Source organism: Stomoxys calcitrans, chromosome 5 (assembly GCF_963082655.1).
Source record: "Stomoxys calcitrans chromosome 5, idStoCalc2.1, whole genome shotgun sequence".
NCBI classification, from domain to species: domain Eukaryota; kingdom Metazoa; phylum Arthropoda; class Insecta; order Diptera; family Muscidae; genus Stomoxys; species Stomoxys calcitrans.
The window spans coordinates 82181124-82203674 of NC_081556.1; the positions used below are offsets into that span (position 1 = coordinate 82181124).

Here is a 22551-nt window from a genome sequence, read left to right on the forward strand (position 1 = left end):
TTGTAAAGGCGTATTTCCGCAATAATTTCGATAAAAATACTACTTATCAATGTTTGGGCTTTGAAACCTCGATTTCGTTGGTTGGGGCTGTTCAGGCCCACTGGAAGGAAAAGTGTCGCACCATGTTTGTTGTGTATTATCTCCATTCCATAGACAATTTGCTCTTTTCCCCACAAATCTAATCAATGGTTAGGCATGTTAGAATCTTTTATACTCTCACAAATATATTTTGCTTTTGGTATCGCCTAGAATTTTTTAACATTCCGATTTTCTTTGAACCGACAGTTGTTTTTTCCATTCTAAGATTGTTTACATTTCGCAGACAATGGCTTCTTCGCTTGGAGCATTATCACCCCTAACTGGGGGTGTCAACTGCGATTAGAAAAACATCCTACCTTTGAGCGACACATGGAAAAACCCTGATAATGATACCGTCTATGGCAATCACACTGATAATGAACAAAAAAACAAAACAATGTCGAATTACATAAAACAATTAAAAACAAAATGATTTTATTTGATTGATAGCTTTACTATATACGAGTACATGCAAATGTGTTGCATACATTCAATTCGTTTTTTACGCAGTAATATTTCTGGAATTCATTACCCCCGCATTAATGAGATTTTTGCTTAATCAAAGCTGGTTTCGTTTAATTCATGCGATTCTTGATCGGCATCATTGCCTTCACATCCAGTGACGTAGTCGTCTTCAGAGCTCATTTGCTTTTCCATATCCTCGCTGGCATTAGGAATAACATGGCCTTCGTCCAGTTCGTCCTCCAGGTTGTTACCTTGACGATTTTTGTCCTCATTGACTAGGGTATATTTGACATTTTCGCCTTTGTTGGACATAACTGTGGCCTTTTGGTGTTCCTCCTCACTAAGGCTTATAATGAGATCGTTGTAATCGGCATCTCTGACAATACTCTTTGTCATTGGCAACTCTTCGCTAACATAAAGAACATCGGAGTTCATGGAACGTTTGAATCTCTCAATAGGCTCGTTTGATACCGGCAAGGTCTCTTCACCATGTCCACCTTTGTGATGGTGCGAGTTGTGGCAGGAGCATGCATTTCTTCGACGACGCTTTTCATTATTCTCTTTTTCTTCATTTAGTGGCGGTTTAGTACAGGAACAAGGCTTCTTGACTTCGCTACGCTTACGTCTGTTCAGACTTTCCTCTTCGGCTTTTTCGGGTTTCTTGGCAAGAACTACAACACCATCCTTGGCTTGCTCCTCTGAAGATTTCTCTTCAGATGTTTCATCGGCATTTCTGCGAAGTCTTTCGGCATTTTGTGGTTCCCCATCAAATTCGGGAACACCAAATTTACTTAGCCATTCTAAATAGCTTTCGTCAGATGTGTCATCGGCATCTCTTCGGCGTCTATTTTCGAGAGTAGCTTCATCGGCTTTTTCAGGTTTCTTGGCAAGAACCACTACACCATCGTTGTGTTGCTCCTCTGAAGAATTCTCTTCTGATGATTTGCTGTCGGCATCTCTTCGGCGTCTGCTTTCGAGAGTGGCTTCATCGGCTTTTTCAGGTTTCTTAGCAAGAACCACTACACCATCGTTGTGTTGCTCCTCTGAAGAATTCTCTTCTGATGGTTTACTGTCGGCATCACTTCTGCGTCTTCTTTCCAGTGTGGCTTCATCGGCTTTTTCAGGTTTCTTGGCAAGAACCACTACACCATCGTTGTGTTGCTCTTCCGAAGATTTTTCTTCTGATGATTTGCTGTCGGCATCTCTTCTGCGTCTACTTTCGAGTGTGGCTTCATCGGCTTTTTCAGGTTTCTTTGCAAGAACCACTACACCATCGTTGTGTTGCTCCTCTGAAGAATTCTCTTCTGATGATTTGCTGTCGACATTTCTGCGGCGTCTACTTTCGAGAGTGGCTTCATCGGCTTTTTCAGGTTTCTTGGCAAGAACTACTACACCATCGTTGTATTGCTCCTCTGAAGATTTCTCTTCTGATGATTTGCTGTCGGCATCTCTTCGGCGTCTGCTTTCGAGAGTGGCTTCATCGGCTTTTTCAGGTTTCTTAGCAAGAACCACTACACCATCGTTGTGTTGCTCCTCTGAAGAATTCTCTTCTGATGATTTACTGTCGGCATCACTTCTGCGTCTTCTTTCCAGTGTGGCTTCATCGGCTTTTTCAGGTTTCTTGGCAAGAACCACTACACCATCGTTGTGTTGCTCTTCCGAAGATTTTTCTTCTGATGATTTACTATCGGCATCTCTTCTGCGTCTACTTTCGAGTGTGGCTTCATCGGCTTTTTCAGGTTTCTTAGCAAGAACCACTACACCATCGTTGTGTTGCTCCTCTGAAGAATTCTCTTCTGATGATTTGCTGTCGGCATCTCTTCGGCGTCTGCTTTCGAGAGTGGCTTCATCGGCTTTTTCAGGTTTCTTGGCAAGAACCACTACACCATCGTTGTGTTGCTCCTCTGAAGAATTCTCTTCTGATGATTTACTGTCGGCATCACTTCTGCGTCTTCTTTCCAGTGTGGCTTCATCGGCTTTTTCAGGTTTCTTGGCAAGAACCACTACACCATCGTTGTGTTGCTCCTCTGAAGAATTCTCTTCTGATGATTTACTGTCGGCATCACTTCTGCGTCTTCTTTCCAGTGTAGCTTCATCGGCTTTTTCAGGTTTCTTGGCAAGAACCACTACACCATCGTTGTGTTGCTCCTCTGAAGAATTCTCTTCTGATGATTTGCTGTCGGCATTTCTGCGGCGTCTACTTTCGAGAGTGGCTTCATCGGCTTTCTCAGGTTTCTTGGCAAGAACTACTGCACCATCGTTGTGTTGCTCCTCTGAAGATTTCTCTTCTGATGATTTGCTGTCGGCATCTCTTCTGCGTCTACTTTCGAGTGTGGCTTCATCGGCTTTTTCAGGTTTCTTAGCAAGAACCACTACACCATCGTTGTTTTGCTCCTCTGAAGAATTCTCTTCTGATGATTTGCTGTCGGCATCTCTTCGGCGTCTGCTTTCGAGAGTGGCTTCATCGGCTTTTTCAGGTTTCTTGGCAAGAACCACTACACCATCGTTGTGTTGCTCCTCTGAAGAATTCTCTTCTGATGATTTACTGTCGGCATTTCTGCGGCGTCTACTTTCGAGTGTGGCTTCATCGGCTTTTTCAGGTTTCTTAGCAAGAACCACTACACCATCGTTGTGTTGCTCTTCCGAAGATTTTTCGTCTGATGATTTGCTGTCGGCATCTCTGCGGCGTCTACTTTCGAGTGTGGCTTCATCGGCTTTCTCAGGCTTTTTGGCAGCAACAACATGCCCGTCTTCATGGGTTTCTTCGGAAGAATTTTCTTCAGAGGATTTTTTACTACTGCGTTTATTACGTTTTAACTTCAAATACTTCTCATACTCTATGGTGCCCAAGTCTTTGACTTTAATTAGATTGTGAGTTGGAATTTCGGAATGTATTGCCCTCTCTGTACGTGAAAGTAGCTGGAAACTGTCCTCAGTTTCTGCATGAGCGTCTGGTTCCAGGTCATTCTCACTATTACTTTCATCACTCGATGAGTTTTCGACGGCTTGATTTTCCTTCGACCTACATACTTGATTCTCCTCACTGGAAGCACTGGAAGAATCTTTTACGATATTTAATTTATTCGTTTGCGCTTCGTTGCTGCCACTTTCTTCACTTGAACTATCGGCTGAAGTGTTTTTTACGATATCTCTAACAGGACTTGAGTAGGACACCGCGACTAGTGCACAGGTCAGTGCACACAATGTTAGAATTTTCATTATCCTCTAATTAGTATTGAACTTATTTTGTATTTGTTCTATTTTGTTCGTTTTAGGGTTTTATTTGTCTTTGGACTGCGTTGTTTTTCGTTCTCAATTCGTTTCTATACTGCTCCCCTAGCACATATTCGCCATAACATTTATTGAACAGCTTTAAATCAGCTCTTATCAAGTTGTCCGTCTTTGACGTTGACGATTTTTATATTTAAATGCACAATTTTTTGCTTTTTGTTTTTTGCGAAGCTGACAAAATGCTATTTCAGTACTTCATGGTTACCAATGCTAAAATAATTTCCCCGATCTTGATCACGATGTAAGTTCCTGCAGAAGGGAGAAATTATTTCCTTACGGGATTTTATCAACCTAACACAATCCTGTACTAAACATAGTATATCTAGAAGCTTGCTGTCGTAACGGTTTGTGGTTTCATTTCCTTTAATTCGTCGGCTAGGACAGAAGTACAACCAGGTTGATCTGCTTCTAAGTTGAGCAGGATTAGTGGCATGTGTCATGTGCCGTGTAGTACCTGGGAACAAGCGGAATAATCATGAAGAATGTTGTCATCAATCACTGCCAAAGGAAATTGTCTTACAAAATTTCAGTCGAATCGGGTGGAATTACTCTCTCTGTAGGCTTACGAAGTAAAATAGAGAGATCAGTTTATACGAGATCTATATCTAAACAGTTTAGAAGCAAATCCACCTCTCGACAGAGGAAAATATTCTAATAACAAGTTGCAGAAAAATGTCGAAGAGCCTAACACAACTCACTGTCCCAAATTTCGCCGAAATCGGACAATAAATGCGCCTTTTATGTTCTCAAGAACATTAATCGAGCGATCGGTCTATATGGCAGCTAAGAAGAAGGGTCTAACAAAACTGACTGTCCCAAATTTCGCCGAAATCGGACAATAAATGCGCCTTTGATGTTCTCAAGAACATTAATCAAGATAGCGGTCTATATGGCAGCTATATACTAATCTGGACCGATCTAAGCCAAATTGAAGAAGAATGTCGAAGGGCCGAACAAAACTCACTGTCCCAAATTTTGGCGAAATCGGACAATAAATGTGCCTTTTATTGGCCCAGAACCTTAAATTGAGAGATCGGTCTATATGGCAGCTTTATTCACATCTGGACCGAGCTGGACCAAATTGAGAAAGGATGTCGAAGGTCGTAACACAACTCACGGTCCCAAAATCGGACAATAAATGCGCTTTTTATGGCAGCTATATCGAAATCTAGACCGATCCAAGCCAAATTGAAGAGTAATGTCAAAGGGCCCAACAAAAATCTCTGTTCCAAATTTTGGCGACATCGGATTATAAATGTGCCTTTTATGGGCCCAAAGGCTTAAATCGAGAGTTAGGTCTATATGGCAGCTATATCCAAATCTGAACCGATTTGATCCAAATTGGAGGAAGATGTCGAAGGCCGTAACACAACTCACGGTCCCAATTTTCGACGACATCGGACGATAAATGCGCCTTTTATGGACCCAAGAACATCAATCGAGAGATATATCCAAATCTAGACCGATCTAAGCCAAATTGAAAAAGGATGTCGAGTGGCCTAACATAACTCACTGTCTCAAATTTCAGTAAAATCGGAAATAAATGTGGCTTTTATGGGCCTAAGACCCTAAATCGCAGGATCGGTCTATATGGCAGCTATATCCAAATCTATACCGATTTGGGCCAAATTCAGGAAGGATATCGAAAGGCCTAACACAACTCACTGTGTCACATTTCAGCAAAATCGGATAATAAATGTGGCTATTATGGGCCTAAGACCCTAAATCGGCCGATCGGTCTATATGGGGGCTATATGAAGATATAGTCCGATTTAGCCCATCTTCGAACTTAACCTGCTTATGGACAAGGAAGAACCTGTGCAAAATTTCTGCTCAATATCTCTATCTGTATCCAGACTGTAGCGTGATTTCAACAGACAGACGGACGGATATGGCTAGATCGTATTAGATTTTTATGCTGATCAAGAATATATAAAGCATGTATATATGTTGCAAATGGAATGACCAAATGAATATACCACAATCCATCGGTGGTGGTTATAAAAAACGAATAAAAGTAAGAGCGTGGTATGTTCGGCCGAGCCGAATCTTATATACCCTCCACCATGGATCGCATATGTCGAGTACTTTTCGCGGTATCTCTTTTCTTTAGGCAAACAAAGAAAATTGAATAAGAATTGTTGGAGCTATATCAAGTTATAATCCAATTTGGACCAAAAATGAATGCTGAACATTGTAGAAGTCATTGTGTAATATTTCAGTTCATTCCGATAAGAATTGCGGCTTGTAGGGGCTCAAGAAGCAAATTCGGTTGATAGGTTTATATCGGAGCTGTATGAAGCTATAGATCGATTGAAACCATATTAGAAACTTATGTTGAAGGTTATGAGAGGAGCGAAAATTTCTGCCAAATCGGATGACAATTGCGCCCTCTAGAGGCTCAAGAAGTCAAGATCCCAGATGGTTTTATATGGCAGCTATATCAGGTTATGTACCGATTTGCGCCGTACTTAGCACATTTATTGGAAGTCATAACAAAACATTATACGCAAAATTTCAGCCAAATCGGATGAGAATTGCGCGCACGTTTGACTCAAAAAGTCATGATCCAAGATCGGTTTATATGACAGCTATACCAAACAGTTGCTGGAAGTGACACCAAAACAATACGTGCAAAATTGCAGTCAAATCGGACGAGATTTGCGGCCTCTAGAGGCACAAGAAGTCAAGACCCAAGATAAGTTTATATGGCTGCTATATCAAAACATGGAGCTATTTGTCCCATTTACAATCCTCGAAAGTATTCGTGCAAAATTTCAAGCGGCTAGCTTTCTGCTTGGGTTCTGCTAAAAATGTATGCAAAATAAATTTAGTTGAAGGGCATAAATTTATTCTACATGCCAAACTTCCCCCAAACCAGAAAAATTAAAAATTCTGGGAACGGTTTATATGGGAGCTATATCAGGTTATAAAGCAATTTTAATCGGCACAGTTGTTGAAAATTAAAACAGAACACCGCATGCAAAATTTCAGCCCAATCGGACAAAAAATGTGGCTTCAAAGGGCTCAAAAAATCAAATCGGAAGATTGGATTATATGGGAGCTATATCAGCTTAAATACCGATTTGGGCAAAACACGGCACATTTTGTAAGAAGTCAAAAGAGAACGTTATGTGCAAAATATAAGCCTAATCATATGAAAATTTTGCCTTCCAGGGGCTCAAGAAATCAAATCGGGAGATCGGCTTATATGGGAGCCATATCAGGTTATATACCGATTTGGGCTGTACTGGAAACAGTTGTTGAAAGTCATAACGGAATGCTATGTGCACAATTGAAGCAACGATCACCAGACCACAACACCATATATCATTATAGGTCTGACAACTACAGTATATACTCAATGCATGACACGCGTTCTAAACACCCATCTTTTGCCAATGGCTCTCTTGCTGGTATATAGGAAAGGAGTGGCCTTTCTAGCCCTTCCCAATGTTGGATTTGAAATTCAATTTTCTGTCCAGCAAAACACCCATGTATTTTGCGCTTTCGGTAAATGGAACATTCTCTCCACCCAAGGAGACAAGTCCTAATGTTGTTCTATGCAAGCATCTGCCGTGTTGGCTCAATCCTGCAGGGCTCTTAACCCCGGGTAAATACATTGCGTCTACCAACGCCCCCATATATAGCCGAAGATAGCATGAGTACCAATTCGAGTTCACGTTGTCTAGACGTATCCTCCCTCTTGAATAGGAGCAGAGCACTATCCAAAATTCTTTCCGTTCTATGGGTCACGGCACCCGGTTGAGTACATGCAACTCCACACCGAGCATCGAAATGCCCGTCCTGCGATTTTAGGTGTTAAACTACAGCCACCACGTTGCTACCAACTGGGCCCTCGCCAATAGTCTGGCTGGAACCGAAGCTCCAGGGGCTCCGGACTCCCATGGTACCAGGTTAAGGACTCTGGTTCGACCATGTAGTCCAACTACTACCAGTTGTACTCCGGACAGTTCCGGACTGGTCACCTTATGGGGTGATGCAAGCACAATCCCGTAGCAACACGTCGCACAGTGGGCCAAATGGCAAAAAAATTGGAAATAAGTCTACAACTTTTTATCTGTTGATTTTAGCCATACAAAATGTTCTAGACATTTGTAGAGGAGGACATAGGCTTTCAGAAAAGTGCTGTTGTTGGTCCATATCTTTAATACAGGGTGAGCTACAGGGTGTCAAAGTTGACCACTTTTGACTTCTCCAAGCTTCTGGGGGCCATAACTTTTGATCTACTCAACCGATTTACATGATTTAGGACTCTAGAGAAAGAGCTTGACAAGATCTAAAAAACTTATGCATAAAGTACCATGCCATCGTGTACTGTTAAGGAGTTATGAATTGTTTAATTTTAAAATATGAAAATTTGGCCTTGGTTTTTTTCAGTGTTTTTTAAATAACTCCGTCAATTTTAAAGCTATAAACTTCATACTTCACACAAATTATGCCAGCATATGTGTGCATAAAATACAAAAGGAATCACGTGAATATCTTTGGCGGTTTAAAAATGGCATCGTTTTCAATATGAAAAAAATTTTTTTTGTCAAAAAATTGCAAAATTTTTCAAAAAAGATACTCCCATTTCCTTTAAGTTTTCGCAAACTTTGGCCGTCAAAGCATTATCATTTCTTTCCATTTTCACAAAGTCGAGGTATTAAGAAAAGTTTTAAGTGCTAATTTGGCTAATTTCGATATCAAACAACACCGTTATCTTAAGACCAAAATGGCCAATTTTTTTACTAAACTTCAAAAGTTTCTCACTGGAAAAAAAGTTCCACGGGGATTTTTTCGCTTTTTTTGAACTTAAATGAAAGCTTAAAATGTTCCCAACATTTTAAGGTATGTCTCGCCATATCCTAGCCATAAATGAGATCGTAGCGATCAAAATACTGAAAAAAGTCAATTTTCAAGTAGTGCTATATTCATTGCTAAAAAACAAGTATTACGTCACATTTTATTGCAAAGATGTTAAATAAACTTTTATTTGGTAACACTTCTTCTACAAAACACAAAAAGAATCATGGAAATATCTCTATTCTATTCCATTTTATGGAACCGGCAATAAAAAAGTCAATTTTTCAAAAAAGTCGAATTTCCCAAATTTTGTTTTTGTTGTCCTAATTGCACATGACACACTATAGCCATATTTACGCAACATACCTTATCGTAAAGGAAATTTTCATACCTTTCCAACAATGTATAAAACATTTCTCAACTCGGATTCTATCTACTCTAAAATTCATTTACACTTCATTAAACTCTATATAAAAATGTCTATTTGTGAAATGGAACCTTATATGGGGCCTACACTAAAACATTGATAGATTTGCCCAGGGTTTACAATACAAATGTGTTAGAATAAAAAAAGGTCTCCTGCCAAAGTTTAAAAAAATTGGAATAAAAATATGTGTTTTAGAGCGAAAACACTTCGCATCGGCGTGCGTTTATATGTATATTAGCTACTCCCAAAATAAAAAAGCATTTTAGTTTTGTATTATTTGATTTTATTCTCTACCAAATAATCTAAGGTATCAAAATTTAAAAGCTCTTTAATTTGAATGGCATCGGGATCGTCCTTATCTATATCGTCACATATTTTTGGTAGCCATTTAGTTCTGATGCTGTATAGTACCGGATCAGACGATAACAATAAATATTGAAGTAAATCATAATTTTGGTTAAATTTGGTGCTCTTTCGGGTATTGAAAAGCCGGAACTGTTTAACATCTCTATTACGGGATTCCTGAGCTTCTTCTGTAAGTTCTCCTAACGGAAGTATGTTGTATTCCACAATTTCCTTGCCATGATGTAAGACTTTATGTACTGTCGGTGTTAAAGCTTTCCACGAATATAAATCAGATAAAATGTTTTTTGTGTCATTACTATAAGCTTCAAATTTGGTTGAATTTATCATCTTTTTGCTATTGATTACAGCCAAAATCACTTTGAATCGTCTTAGCAAGTGTTCATCAAGACCGGTTATTTTAGATGTCGATACGGGGTCCTCAAAAAACCGCCTTGCCGAGTTGCCATCATTTGTGCTTCCGTATCCGTAAAGAGGTTTATCTATTATAAGTCCCTTTTGTTTAAACTCCAACTGGATTCGATTCTTCTCTTCCTGCCTCATTTTGTGAAGATCTTGGTTGTTTCTAGCAGAGACATCGCGGTTTCCAGGGCTAGTCCGATATTTAAGGTCATACGATAAATGCAAACAATACTCCATGAATCGAATTCTACAGTGCAGGGGCGAAATACCGAAATTGAGCGCATTTTCGTTTACTAAATTTTCATCAGACTTGTCCTCGAATTGCCCATTCTTCTTGCCACAAATATTGCATCTCCAATTGGACATAACGCCAGTTAATGCGTTTGCCACCTTTCCATCGATCATAGTGAGTTGTAGTTGAAACGAAACTTTTATATTTCTTCCCAATTGGTTTATAACAATCATGGGTAATGCAGCAATTTCTTCCTTTATTTCGTTCACCAAAGATCGTGTTGTGTTCCGGTCTTCCTTTGTATACTCAAACCGAATTGGGCGACATAAATATTTTGACCCAGGTGTTCTATTTATCCATATATCTTGAAATGCATTTTCTTTCGATGATGAAGATTGGTCCTTGTACAATCTCATTCTCAATGGTACTAATGATGCCATGAAAATTGATGCGAAGTTGGTATCTATTTCTGTTTGTTGCTTATATTCGGAAAATCCAGATGATCCATCACAACCCCATTTGCTGATCAAAACCACTTCGGAATTATTACATGTGTTCAACTGTTCTTCAGTAAAATTAGAAATAATTCTAACAGCTGTATTTTCAACAAGATCAGCAAGTTTCACTCTTGCTTTTAATTCGTCCACGTATATATTTGATGGCACCATTTTCGTCCTGGTGTTGTACAATTTATGTTTTGAGGGTAAACAACCCCATCCTTTTTCACGAAGAGCCTTCCTCATTGTTGAGTATTTGTTTCTTGAGAGGCCTAGGTTCAAAATCAGGGCCAGTGCATCTTCCTCCGTGAATTCTGTAGTCGATTTTGGAGTTGGAATACTTTCTACCATTCTCTTTACCCTTTTCGGAGATGCTAATGGTAAAACATCGACAATTCGTCCAACATTTTTTGGTTGTGTTTTTAACAATGCTGTTTTGAACGTATCTTTTATTAAATTTGGCGGATGTGCCGCCAATAGTTCCTCTTGTTTTTTCTTTTTGGTTTTCTCCGTAACTTCGTCGTATGCTTTGCTAGGCCGGCCGGGAATCAGCGGTTTAATTTCAATAAGTAGATCCGATTTCAGCCACTTCTCATACATTTTGAAAAACTTGATTTTTGCGAATGAACATTCTGGCAACCATCTCTCAAATGATTTGTAGAATTTTTCAAGTTTGTCTAAAGCGTCTTTATTTAGCCTTATTCCATATATGTGGTCCAAAGTGTAAACAAGTTCCTTAAATGACTCCGTGTATGATTTGGAATCATTTTTGATGTCCCATACAATTTTCGAAAGAGTGGAATACTTCAGTATGACTTCCATAACTTATAAATGTCCTTTACGCCTCTACAAAATATAATGAAGAAAATTTGGATTTTGTTCAAATATTTATGCAATATATTCACAATTAATGACCCATTTCAGGTATCAGACGCAATCGTAAAAAGGGGTCCAAAGTGCCTCTTTTTACTTACTCTTCTATAATTATTTACCTGGACTCGAATTTGGTTAAAAAAAATGACAATGAATTTTTTATGGGTAGGTTTTTTCACATTCATTGATACGGTGGATTTCCTGGGAATTCGACATAGCGAAACAGGTAACATTTGTCTGCATCAAATCTTAACACAAATATATATATATATGCAGGTATATTTCTAGGTTACTTTTTATTCAAAAATCATCAGCTTACATTAAAAATAGATGTAGGTACTATACAAACGCACGCCGATGCGAAGTGTTTTCGCTCTAAAACACATATTTTTATTCCAATTTTTTTAAACTTTGGCAGGAGACCTTTTTTTATTCTAACACATTTGTATTGTAAACCCTGGGCAAATCTATCAATGTTTTAGTGTAGGCCCCATATAAGGTTCCATTTCACAAATAGACATTTTTATATAGAGTTTAATGAAGTGTAAATGAATTTTAGAGTAGATAGAATCCGAGTTGAGAAATGTTTTATACATTGTTGGAAAGGTATGAAAATTTCCTTTACGATAAGGTATGTTGCGTAAATATGGCTATAGTGTGTCATGTGCAATTAGGACAACAAAAACAAAATTTGGGAAATTCGACTTTTTTGAAAAATTGACTTTTTTATTGCCGGTTCCATAAAATGGAATAGAATAGAGATATTTCCATGATTCTTTTTGTGTTTTGTAGAAGAAGTGTTACCAAATAAAAGTTTATTTAACATCTTTGCAATAAAATGTGACGTAATACTTGTTTTTTAGCAATGAATATAGCACTACTTGAAAATTGACTTTTTTCAGTATTTTGATCGCTACGATCTCATTTATGGCTAGGATATGGCGAGACATACCTTAAAATGTTGGGAACATTTTAAGCTTTCATTTAAGTTCAAAAAAAGCGAAAAAATCCCCGTGGAACTTTTTTTCCAGTGAGAAACTTTTGAAGTTTAGTAAAAAAATTGGCCATTTTGGTCTTAAGATAACGGTGTTGTTTGATATCGAAATTAGCCAAATTAGCACTTAAAACTTTTCTTAATACCTCGACTTTGTGAAAATGGAAAGAAATGATAATGCTTTGACGGCCAAAGTTTGCGAAAACTTAAAGGAAATGGGAGTATCTTTTTTGAAAAATTTTGCAATTTTTTGACAAAAAAAATTTTTTTCATATTGAAAACGATGCCATTTTTAAACCGCCAAAGATATTCACGTGATTCCTTTTGTATTTTATGCACACATATGCTGGCATAATTTGTGTGAAGTATGAAGTTTATAGCTTTAAAATTGACGGAGTTATTTAAAAAACACTGAAAAAAACCAAGGCCAAATTTTCATATTTTAAAATTAAACAATTCATAACTCCTTAACAGTACACGATGGCATGGTACTTTATGCATAAGTTTTTTAGATCTTGTCAAGCTCTTTCTCTAGAGTCCTAAATCATGTAAATCGGTTGAGTAGATCAAAAGTTATGGCCCCCAGAAGCTTGGAGAAGTCAAAAGTGGTCAACTTTGACACCCTGTAGCTCACCCTGTATTAAAGATATGGACCAACAACAGCACTTTTCTGAAAGCCTATGTCCTCCTCTACAAATGTCTAGAACATTTTGTATGGCTAAAATCAACAGATAAAAAGTTGTAGACTTATTTCCAATTTTTTTGCCATTTGGCCCACTGTGCGTCGTTCAAAAACAGTCAGAAAATAGGTTACATAACCCGAAATGACCCACTCGACCAGCTCCAAGACTTCATGGTCCATCTTCAGCTCACCGACTCAGCTCGATGCAGCCTTGCTCATCCATACATCATCATTTCGCTTCACCCGTCCATCACCACATCCATCCCTCACGACCAGCTCCAAGACTTCATGGTCCAGCCATCTTCAGCTCACCGACTCAGCTCGATGCAGCCTACTAACAGCTCAACCATCCATCGTCTCTTCGCTGCACCCGCCCTTCCCCCTTCCCTCCTACCATCACCTTTTTACTCCACATCACTCCGTTTATCAGCATTTTTCCAACATAGTGTCGTACCCAGGAAATCAATTGCTAAGGAAATCCCAAAACAACACGATCCCTGGATAGCTATAATATTCCACTTCAGACCGTGGTGAAGAGCTATTATATACTTTTCACCTAAAATGGTCCCCCGTGGGCGACCCAAGGAGACAGTTTCCACCGTAGGCAACTTGTATCTCCTGCTGAAAAGAACTACTTCTGTCTTGCACGGATTTATACCTACACCACTTTCGGTAGCCCACTTTGCTGCTGCGGAATTTTTAGTCCACAAACCATTCCTTCACATACTCATGGTTCCTGGATAAGAACCAGGTAAAATCCCCCTGCCATCAGGAGGATCTTTAGTGCCGCCGAAGCTGTCACACAATGGTGGGGTTAATTCCCACAAAATTCGTTAGAACTTGTCATGATAAGCTTCCGTACGCATCCAGGGTCAGGTGAGAAAACTGTAGAACCACTCTTCCTCAGGGCACTTGCGGTGTGGACGATTTCTCCTTAGATTCTTTACTAACTGCTGACGAAGTACTCTCTGAGTTCCGTGCCTCCCCGCTGGCGCACACTTTGAACCCAATCCAACTTTGTGACCACCCACACAGGGCTTGTCGGGTCCCTTTTCGATGGCATCCCCTCCTGTCTCGATTGTGGCAGAGGAATTTTCAGTCTCCTGCAATCCGTCAGAGTTTAGCGATGTGGTCGATAGTTCCTCAGGCAAATGTTCAACGACAACTGCTAAGTCGCCTCCTGATTCCCCAACCCCACCGCTTCTTTAGACCATCAATTTCAACTTGTTGAATCCGTAGGATACAACCCCTTCAGGCTTATTGAGGTCTGCGAGACAGCCGGAGCTTAGTACGAATACTGCATGTCTCCGGTCACCATCAGCCTCATCCAATCTACCAATCTTCCAGTCGATGGTGGAAAGATTGGGATTACATTCCCTTAGTCTTCCAAGTATCGATTCAGGATCTGAAAGAATCCTTGGTATCCAAGCATGCGACATTGGTCGGGAAGGAATATCTTCCTTATTGACTAAATCTAGTGCTGCACCTGGCCAGATCTCACCAATCTTTTTTTAGCGCACAACGATACATTCCAATTGAGCGTTGATCGCCGAAGGCAGTTAGTTTGTATCGGCCTCGATACCAGCCTGCATCGTCACAAACTGGAGGAGACCCAGGGAATTCCGCAAGTACTTCGGAGTATACTGATGACAGTCCATTGACTATCTCACTCCAATTATTCCTAGGTATGCAGCCCTGTTCTTCTCCCTTGTCGACAACTGTCATCACCAAACTGTCCCTAGCGACATTAGTAAAGGTTCTTGGACCCATCTTACTGTTGTTCGCCGTAGTTCATTAAGGCAAAGCCCCCGCTGACCAATCGTCTATCGGCTAGTGGAGCCTGGAGCAGCCGCTCCACCAGTCGAAGTTTCAGTAGCAGATAACATGGTACGGCCTGATGCCACCACTGCAGCTGTTGGGTCTTTGGAGTCCATTCTAAGCCTACTCCCGGGTTCTAGATCTGCCGCTCCACTGGAAATAGAAGCAGATCATAAACCGCCTAATGTATACCTCTGTCGCAGCTATACTAGAGGGACTTACATTTTTCTTCTAAAAATAACGACCTATTACGAGTTACAGTAAAATTCTTGCGGAGTAAAATAACGATACGTCCGCTCCACTGAACGGTTCAAACAAGAATATATATAGGAGCTATATCTAAATCTGAACCGTTTCTATGAAATTCACCAATAATGTCGAGACTTATAAAAGAATCAGTAGTGCACCATTCGTGAGAATCGGTTTACATATGACGATATAATTGTAGTTTACGTCCTAATCGGACGAACATGTGTATATATGGGTGCTTTATCCGAATCTGAACCGATTTTTTCCAATTTCAATAGGCTTCGTCACTAGGCCCAAGAGACGTCTCTAGGCCAAATTTGAAAACGATAGAATGACAATTGCGACCTGTACTTTGTACACAAATTAACATGGACAAACAGACAGACAGGCAAACGGAAAGACAGACGGAGATAGCTAAATCGAATCCAAAAGTGATTCTGAATCGATCGGTATACTTATCAATAGGTCTATCTCTCTTCCTTCTGAATGTTACAAACAAATTCACTAAGATATAGTACCCTGTACCACAGTAGTGGGGTAGGGTACAAAAATTTTAAGTCGAATATCCCCGAAACCAGTGGAGATATCGTAGACCTGAAGTGGACTTTTTTGTAGGGATTTTTGAGCACTATCTAGCAAACAAAATTGGAAATCGGACCAGAAGCGAAGATTTGTCGGCCCTAAAAAATGTTCGAGGTAATCAACTTTAGAGGCCTGCCACAAGGCGCCCGGACAACCTAGGGCCTTGAAATTTTGCACACGATCCCGCACCTAACACCCCATTTTTAATTATTCAAATATTATCTCTCTTTTTATTACTAGTTTTTTTCGATGTTGTCTTACTGCGCGTCATGTTGTCTTACTGCGCGTCATGTTGTCAGTATAAATGCTGAAGCTTAAGCGAAGAAGTATTTTGATTGCGATCACTGTGGTACAAGCAAACTGGGACGACAATAACTCCGATGGAAAGATCAAATGGTGAAAGACGTCTCGAAACTAGTTGTCAGAGATTGGAGAAGGAGCGCAGCAGATCGAGGCGCTAGAAAAGCTATTCTAAGTTCGGGTGACGGGACAAATGTGCTGTCATAGCCTATAAAAGTAAAGCACATGCAAACATAGACTGATTTGACCCATAGACTGATTTTAATCCCAACCGACTTATATAATAAAAAGTATCTGTGTAAAATATAAATTTCAATTACTCGATCAATTTAACGTGTTTTCGACGGAAAGACCGTCGGACGGACATGGCTAGATTGAATATAGACATATTTTATGTGTCTTCAACCAATGTTAAAGATAGTCCACTGGCTCTACAGGAGAATGACTAGACCAATACTTACTTACGCCTCAGTAGATTGATGGACTGCTATGGAGAAAAGGTGCAACATAAGTACCATACAACAAGTTCAAAGAACAATTTGTCTTGGCATAGGCGGATCGATGAGGACCACGCCCACTAGTGCACTGGAGACTATTCTAGATATCCGACTCATTGACATAGAGATTAAGTGTGAGGCAGCCACTGCGGCTACGAGACTGCGGCTATGTTACACGGATGGATCAAAGTTAGAGGACAGAGTGGTCCTGGGGGTTAACATTGAGAACCCAGGGGTTGAGATCTGCTTTAAACTGCCTGACCATAATACGGTCTTGCAGGCGGAGATCCGGGCGATCTCGGAATGCGTGAAGTGGTGTGGCGGTAACGCGAGGACGTCGAGTGTGAACATCTTTACCGACAGTAAAATTGCCATAAGCGCAATAACAACCAGGAAGGCAAGGTCACGAATAGATTTGGAGAGTAAGAAGGAGATTAACGCCTTCTCTGAGGATGGCAAAATCGGATTAGCTTGGGTGCCGTGCCATAACGGAGTAAGGAGAAATGCTAGGGCAGACGATTTGGCGGTGAAGGCCAGAGGACTACCGTCAATAAACTTGGTTAACCAGAAGTCTTTCCGGTCGACGTAGTCCGAGTTAAGGGAGTGCGCAACGAATGCGCATGCAACATTGTGGAACAGCGAAACGGTCGGGAGGACGGCGAAAATCCTATGGGTGGATCCAGATCTTGAGGAGAAGAGGCTATTGTTGAAAGGATTTAAGAAGGAGGTCGGTCAGTATAGCTATTGGTATCATAACGGGACACATAGGACTACGAGCTCACTTATGTAAAATCGGTGCCGCAAGTGGTAGCATGTGTAGGGCATGTGCGGAAAATGATGAGACGTCGGAGCATTTCCTTTGTTATTGCCCGGATTTCGCGTCCGACAGATACCGGTACTTAGGTGGGGAGACAATATCAGACATGAACCAACTTAGAAAACAATTAAGAATTTTGTATGTAGCACGGAACTTTATAGTTTTTAGAGCGCACAACAAGCCGATTAATGGCTTAGGTGTATGTACATAGTGGCTTGGGGCGGATTAATATCTGCACCCTCTTTTCAACCTAACCTAACCTAATCAATATTTCGTTTGGTTACAAATAAACTGACGAGGTGAGTAGACCCCCATACTGTGGTGGAGGATATACAAATTGAAAACGTGCCAACTTCGGCCGAGCCGAATCTCGGGAACCCGACATCATGAATTCTGATAAAAATGTACACAAGGGTCGGGTTATATGAGAGCTATATCCGATGGTAGACCAATTTAGCATACTTGTTGGAAGTGGTAACACAACACTACGTACAAAGTATTGGTCCAATCGCTTAACACTTGCGGCTTGTATGGAGTACAAGTCGAAGGATCACTTTATATAGAAGCTATAGCAAAATCTGACCCGATATGGTGCATTAGCAATCCCCAATGACCTACATCGTTAAGAAGTATGTGTGTAAAATTTTATGCGGCTTGCTTTACGCGTTCAAACGCTATCACGATTTCGATTGACGGAGGGACTGACCCCAGACATGGCTAGATCGACTCCGAATATCGAGGCGATCAAGAATATACAGCATGCGCCAGATGAACTTAAAGGTCAATAAAAACAAAAGTTCTTCAGTTATTGTTTTAATCTTTTTACCCACCATAAAGTATCTAGCCATGCCCGTCCATCTGTCTGTTGAAATCACGCTACAGTCTTTAAAAATAGAGACACTGAGCTGAAATTTTGGACAGATTATTTTTTGTTCATAAGCAGGTTAAGTTCGAAGATGAGCAATATATCTTGATATAGCCCCATATAGACCAATCCGCTGATTTAGGGTCTGAGGCCCATAAAAGCCACATTTAGTATCCGATTTTGCTGAAATGACTATAAAAAAAAAACAATATTTTGTTCTACAAAATTGAACAATTACTTGTACTTAGACCACTCAATATACGTGTCGAATTTGGTCCAAATCGGACCATATTTCGATAAAGCTGCTGTGGGGCATAAATTATGCATTTTCACCGGACAATGACGAAAGGTGGTTTACATATATACCCGAGGTGGTGGGTATCCAAAGTTCGGCCCGGCCGAACTTAACGCCTTTTTACTTGTTTTCAATTCGTGCCTTCATAACAACAATCCAAATCATACCCAAAAATCACAAAAAACTCCAACCTTTAGATCTCTCTGTCAACTCATTTCATAAAATTAATTAATGCACAGTGAAACTCCCATTATAATTAAATTCATGGAAACATTCATCTCAGACCCTACATAGGTGTGGTATATATTCATTGTCACAATAGAGTTCTAAGATGATCAAGTTATCTCCCTGTGTGTGTTTTTCTATTGAAATCACTCTGCCATCTATAAAATTTTAATTTTAAGCTGAAATTTGAGGCAGATGCGTACAGAGGGGGCACTCTAACATCTCTATTTCGTTTTTTACTTATCCAAATATTATTCTGAGATCCTACAAAGTGTACATATTCTTGATCGTCTTAACAGTTTATGTCGATTTAGATATGTGAGTCCGCGTGCTTACTTGCGAAGTTGTAAAGCTGGGAGCTTGAAATTTGGACAGGTCGGTTGCACACAAAAAAAAAAAAAAAGAAAGAACCATCAACAGAACAGACCGCCATGCCACTCACGTTTTGCAAACACAGCTTCAAATCCTGCGGCTGATCAAAACATTTATTTTTATTTTTCTTTTAATTAATTTTTTGAAAATTCGGTTTAAAAAAATGTGTATTTCACATAAAAATTTTTTTTAAAAGGTGGCTTTTACAATTTTTTATAATTTAATTTAGTAAATACACTTATTAGGTGCAGTAATGCTTATTGAATTATTTCATCATCATCAAAGTGATATCGGTAGTCTAGAGGATGCATGAGATCATGAGTTCAAATCTTCGCGAGGCTAAAACTAATAAAATTGTTTTTAGAGTAATAGTAGCGATACTGGTGAAGAAAAACCCGCGAGCAGAGCAGTAAACGAACGAGAACATGCAGCGCGTTTCGAACACACCGAAATATCCATTTCCGACCCTAAAGTATATATATTCTTGATCGTCATAAAAACCTGTCTGTTTTTATACCCTCCACCATAGGATGGGGGTATACTAATTTCGTCATTCTATTTGCAACTCCTCGAAATATTCGTCTAAGAAATATTTTAAGTCGAACTAGCCATGTCCGTCCGTCTGTCTGTCGAAAGCACGCTAACTTTCGAAGTAAAGCTAGCCGCTTGAAATTTTGCACAAATACTTCCTATTAGTGTAGGTCGGTTGGGATTGTAAATGGGCTATACCCGTCCACGTTTTGATATACCTTTCATATAAACCTATCTGGGGTCTAGATTTCTTGAGCGTCTAGATTGCGGAATTCTTATCCGATTTGGCTGAAATTTTGCATGAGGTGTTTTATTATGACTTCCAACAACTGTGATGAATATGGTTGAAATCGGCCCATAACCTGATATAGCTTTCATATAAAACTATCTGTGGTCTAGTCATCTTGAGTGTCTAGATTGCGCAATTATTATCCGATTTGGCCAAAATTTTGCATGAGGTGTTTTATTATGACTTCCAACAACTGGTATAAGTATGGTTGAAATCGGTCCATAACCTGATATGGCTGTCATATAAACCCATCTGGGGTATATACTTCTTGAGAGTCTAGATTGCGCAATTCTTATCTGATTTGGCTGAAATTTTGCACAACGTGTTTTATTACGACTTCCAAAAACTGTGTTAAGAATAGTTCAAATGGGCCCAAAACCTGATATAGCTGCCATATAAACCGATCTGGGGTTTTGACTTCTTGAGCCTCTAGAGAGCGCAATTCTCATCCGATTGGAATGAAATTTTGCACGACGTGTTTTATTATGATGTCCAACAACTGTGCCAAGTATGGTTCACATCGGTTCATAACCCGATATAGCTGCCATATAAACTGATCTTGGGTCTTGATTTCTTGAGCCTCTAGAGGGCGCAATTCTTATCCGATGGAATAAAATTTTGCACGACATGTTTTGTTATGACTTTCAACAACTGTGGTAAATTAAGTTCAAATCGGTACATAACCTCACACAGCTGCCATATAAACCGATCTTGGGTCTTGACTTCTTGAGCCTCTAGATTGCGCAATTCTCATCCGATTGGAATGAAATTTTGCACGACGTGTTTTGTTATGGTATCGAACAACTGAGCCAAGTATGGTTCAAATCGGCCCATAACCTGATATAGCTGCCATATAAACCGATCTTGGGTCTTGACTTCTTGAGCCTCTAGAGTGCGCAATTCTTATCCGATTTGAATGAATTTTTGCACGAAGTATTTTGTCATGATATCCAACAATTGTGCAATGTATGGTTCAAATCGGTTCATAACCTGATATAGCTGCCATATAAACTGATCGGCCACCTTATTAAATAAGCCTTGGGTTTAGATTTCATATAAATTTCGTATTTTTATCTGTGCAAGCAGAATATTGGCCTTTATCCTAATATGGTGCTATTAGATGCAGGCAATGCAACCACTATAGCGATATCTTCAATTTATGTTGCAAATGTAACACATCCTAATACACACAATACATAAATATTATGTAAAAATCTCACAGCTGTTTGATGTTTTAGGTGAAAAAATCTTTAAATTTTATTTGTGTTTTTTATTTTGTGCCGACATCAATCATCGAAATATCATTTGCGTAAAACCATTTCGAAATCACTTAACATTTTGAGAAGCACTCTCTTGTATCGCTACTCTTTACTCGTAGATTTTTTTTTTGAAAATTTATTAAAGCAACCTAACTCTCATAAGACTGCAGCTGTGTGTTCTCTTTGCTGGCTTTGGCGATTTTTGTAAACATTTTTGATTTGAAAATTTTATCAGAATTTTTTTTTTTGTGAATACTTCGCACATAGACGATTTGATATTTTTGGACATGTTGACAATATTTTTGTTTGCAGGTTAATGACTCAATGAGGAAATGGATTTTTTTATTTTTGGTTTTTTATGCTGACTGATTTGTCCACATATTACGGAACCCATAGGCTAGAAATAATTTTTCTCGCCATTTCGCGTGTTTGAATAAAATTTAAGTATTTGCCAGATTCCGTGTGTGTATTTCCACTTCCATCGTTATTTGAATGTTCTTTGGCAGTGATGTTTCCTCAAATGAAAAGCGATGGACATTCTAGACGAAACACAAAGATTTTCAGAATCTAAACCATGTAACATTTAACGAAAAGCTAGGTGGCCCCACTAGGAAATTTATATCGTAAAATGCCATTTAATTTTTGAGAGAGGGAGAATCTCCAACAATCTAATTCATTTTGCTTTCTTTGGTTAGTACGGAGGCTACCGTGGGTCAGAGGTTAACATGTCCGCCTATGACGCCGAACGTGAGGGTTCAAATCCCGACGTGAACACCGGAAAAAAAAATTTTAGCGGTGGTTATTCCCTTTCTAATGCTGGCAACATTTATGAGGTATCCTGCCATGTTAAATCTTCTCTACCAAGTGTTGGCACTCTATGTATATGGCATGCCGTTCCGACTCGGCATAAAAAAGGTGGCCCCTAATCAATGAGATTAACTTTAATCAGATTGAACTCATTGATATGAGAGTAGTATCCCCTGTTCCTTAATGGAATGTTCATGGGAAATTGAGGAGGAGGCTACAACGAATATTACATTACAGATTTCAAGCATTAATTTTATAGCATACTAGCCGAACCGGACCCGCTCCGCTGCGCCTTCTTTAACTCTCTAATATCTTTTTAGGGTGGGGGCACTTTGCTCTGAATGCGAATATCGAATTCGTTCCATCGTAGCCTATGACGCTGAACGCGATCAAATCCTGGTGAGAACATCGAACAAAGCGGTGTTTGTCCCCTCTTAATGTTAGCGACATTTGCAAGGTACAATGTCATGCATGATCATTTAAAAAAATTTCCCAAAGAGGAGTCGCACTGCGGGACACCGTTCGGACTCGG

The 22551-nt window shown here is 39.6% G+C and overlaps 1 protein-coding gene across 1 annotated transcript; it reads right to left on the reverse strand.

Moving 5' to 3' along the window:
* Positions 1–633: 633 nt before the first annotated feature.
* LOC106088454 (protein split ends-like) lies at positions 634–3762 on the reverse strand. Its single transcript, XM_013253977.2, has one exon. It carries the CDS (start codon positions 3760–3762, stop codon positions 634–636), a length of 3129 nt encoding a protein of 1042 aa, XP_013109431.2.
* Between the last annotated feature and the right edge of the window lie 18789 nt (positions 3763–22551).

Excerpts from the sequence above, each read along its gene's own strand:
- LOC106088454 (XM_013253977.2), bottom strand. The coding sequence starts at position 3,762 with ATGAAAATTCTAACATTGTGTGCACTGACCTGTGCACTAGTCGCGGTG.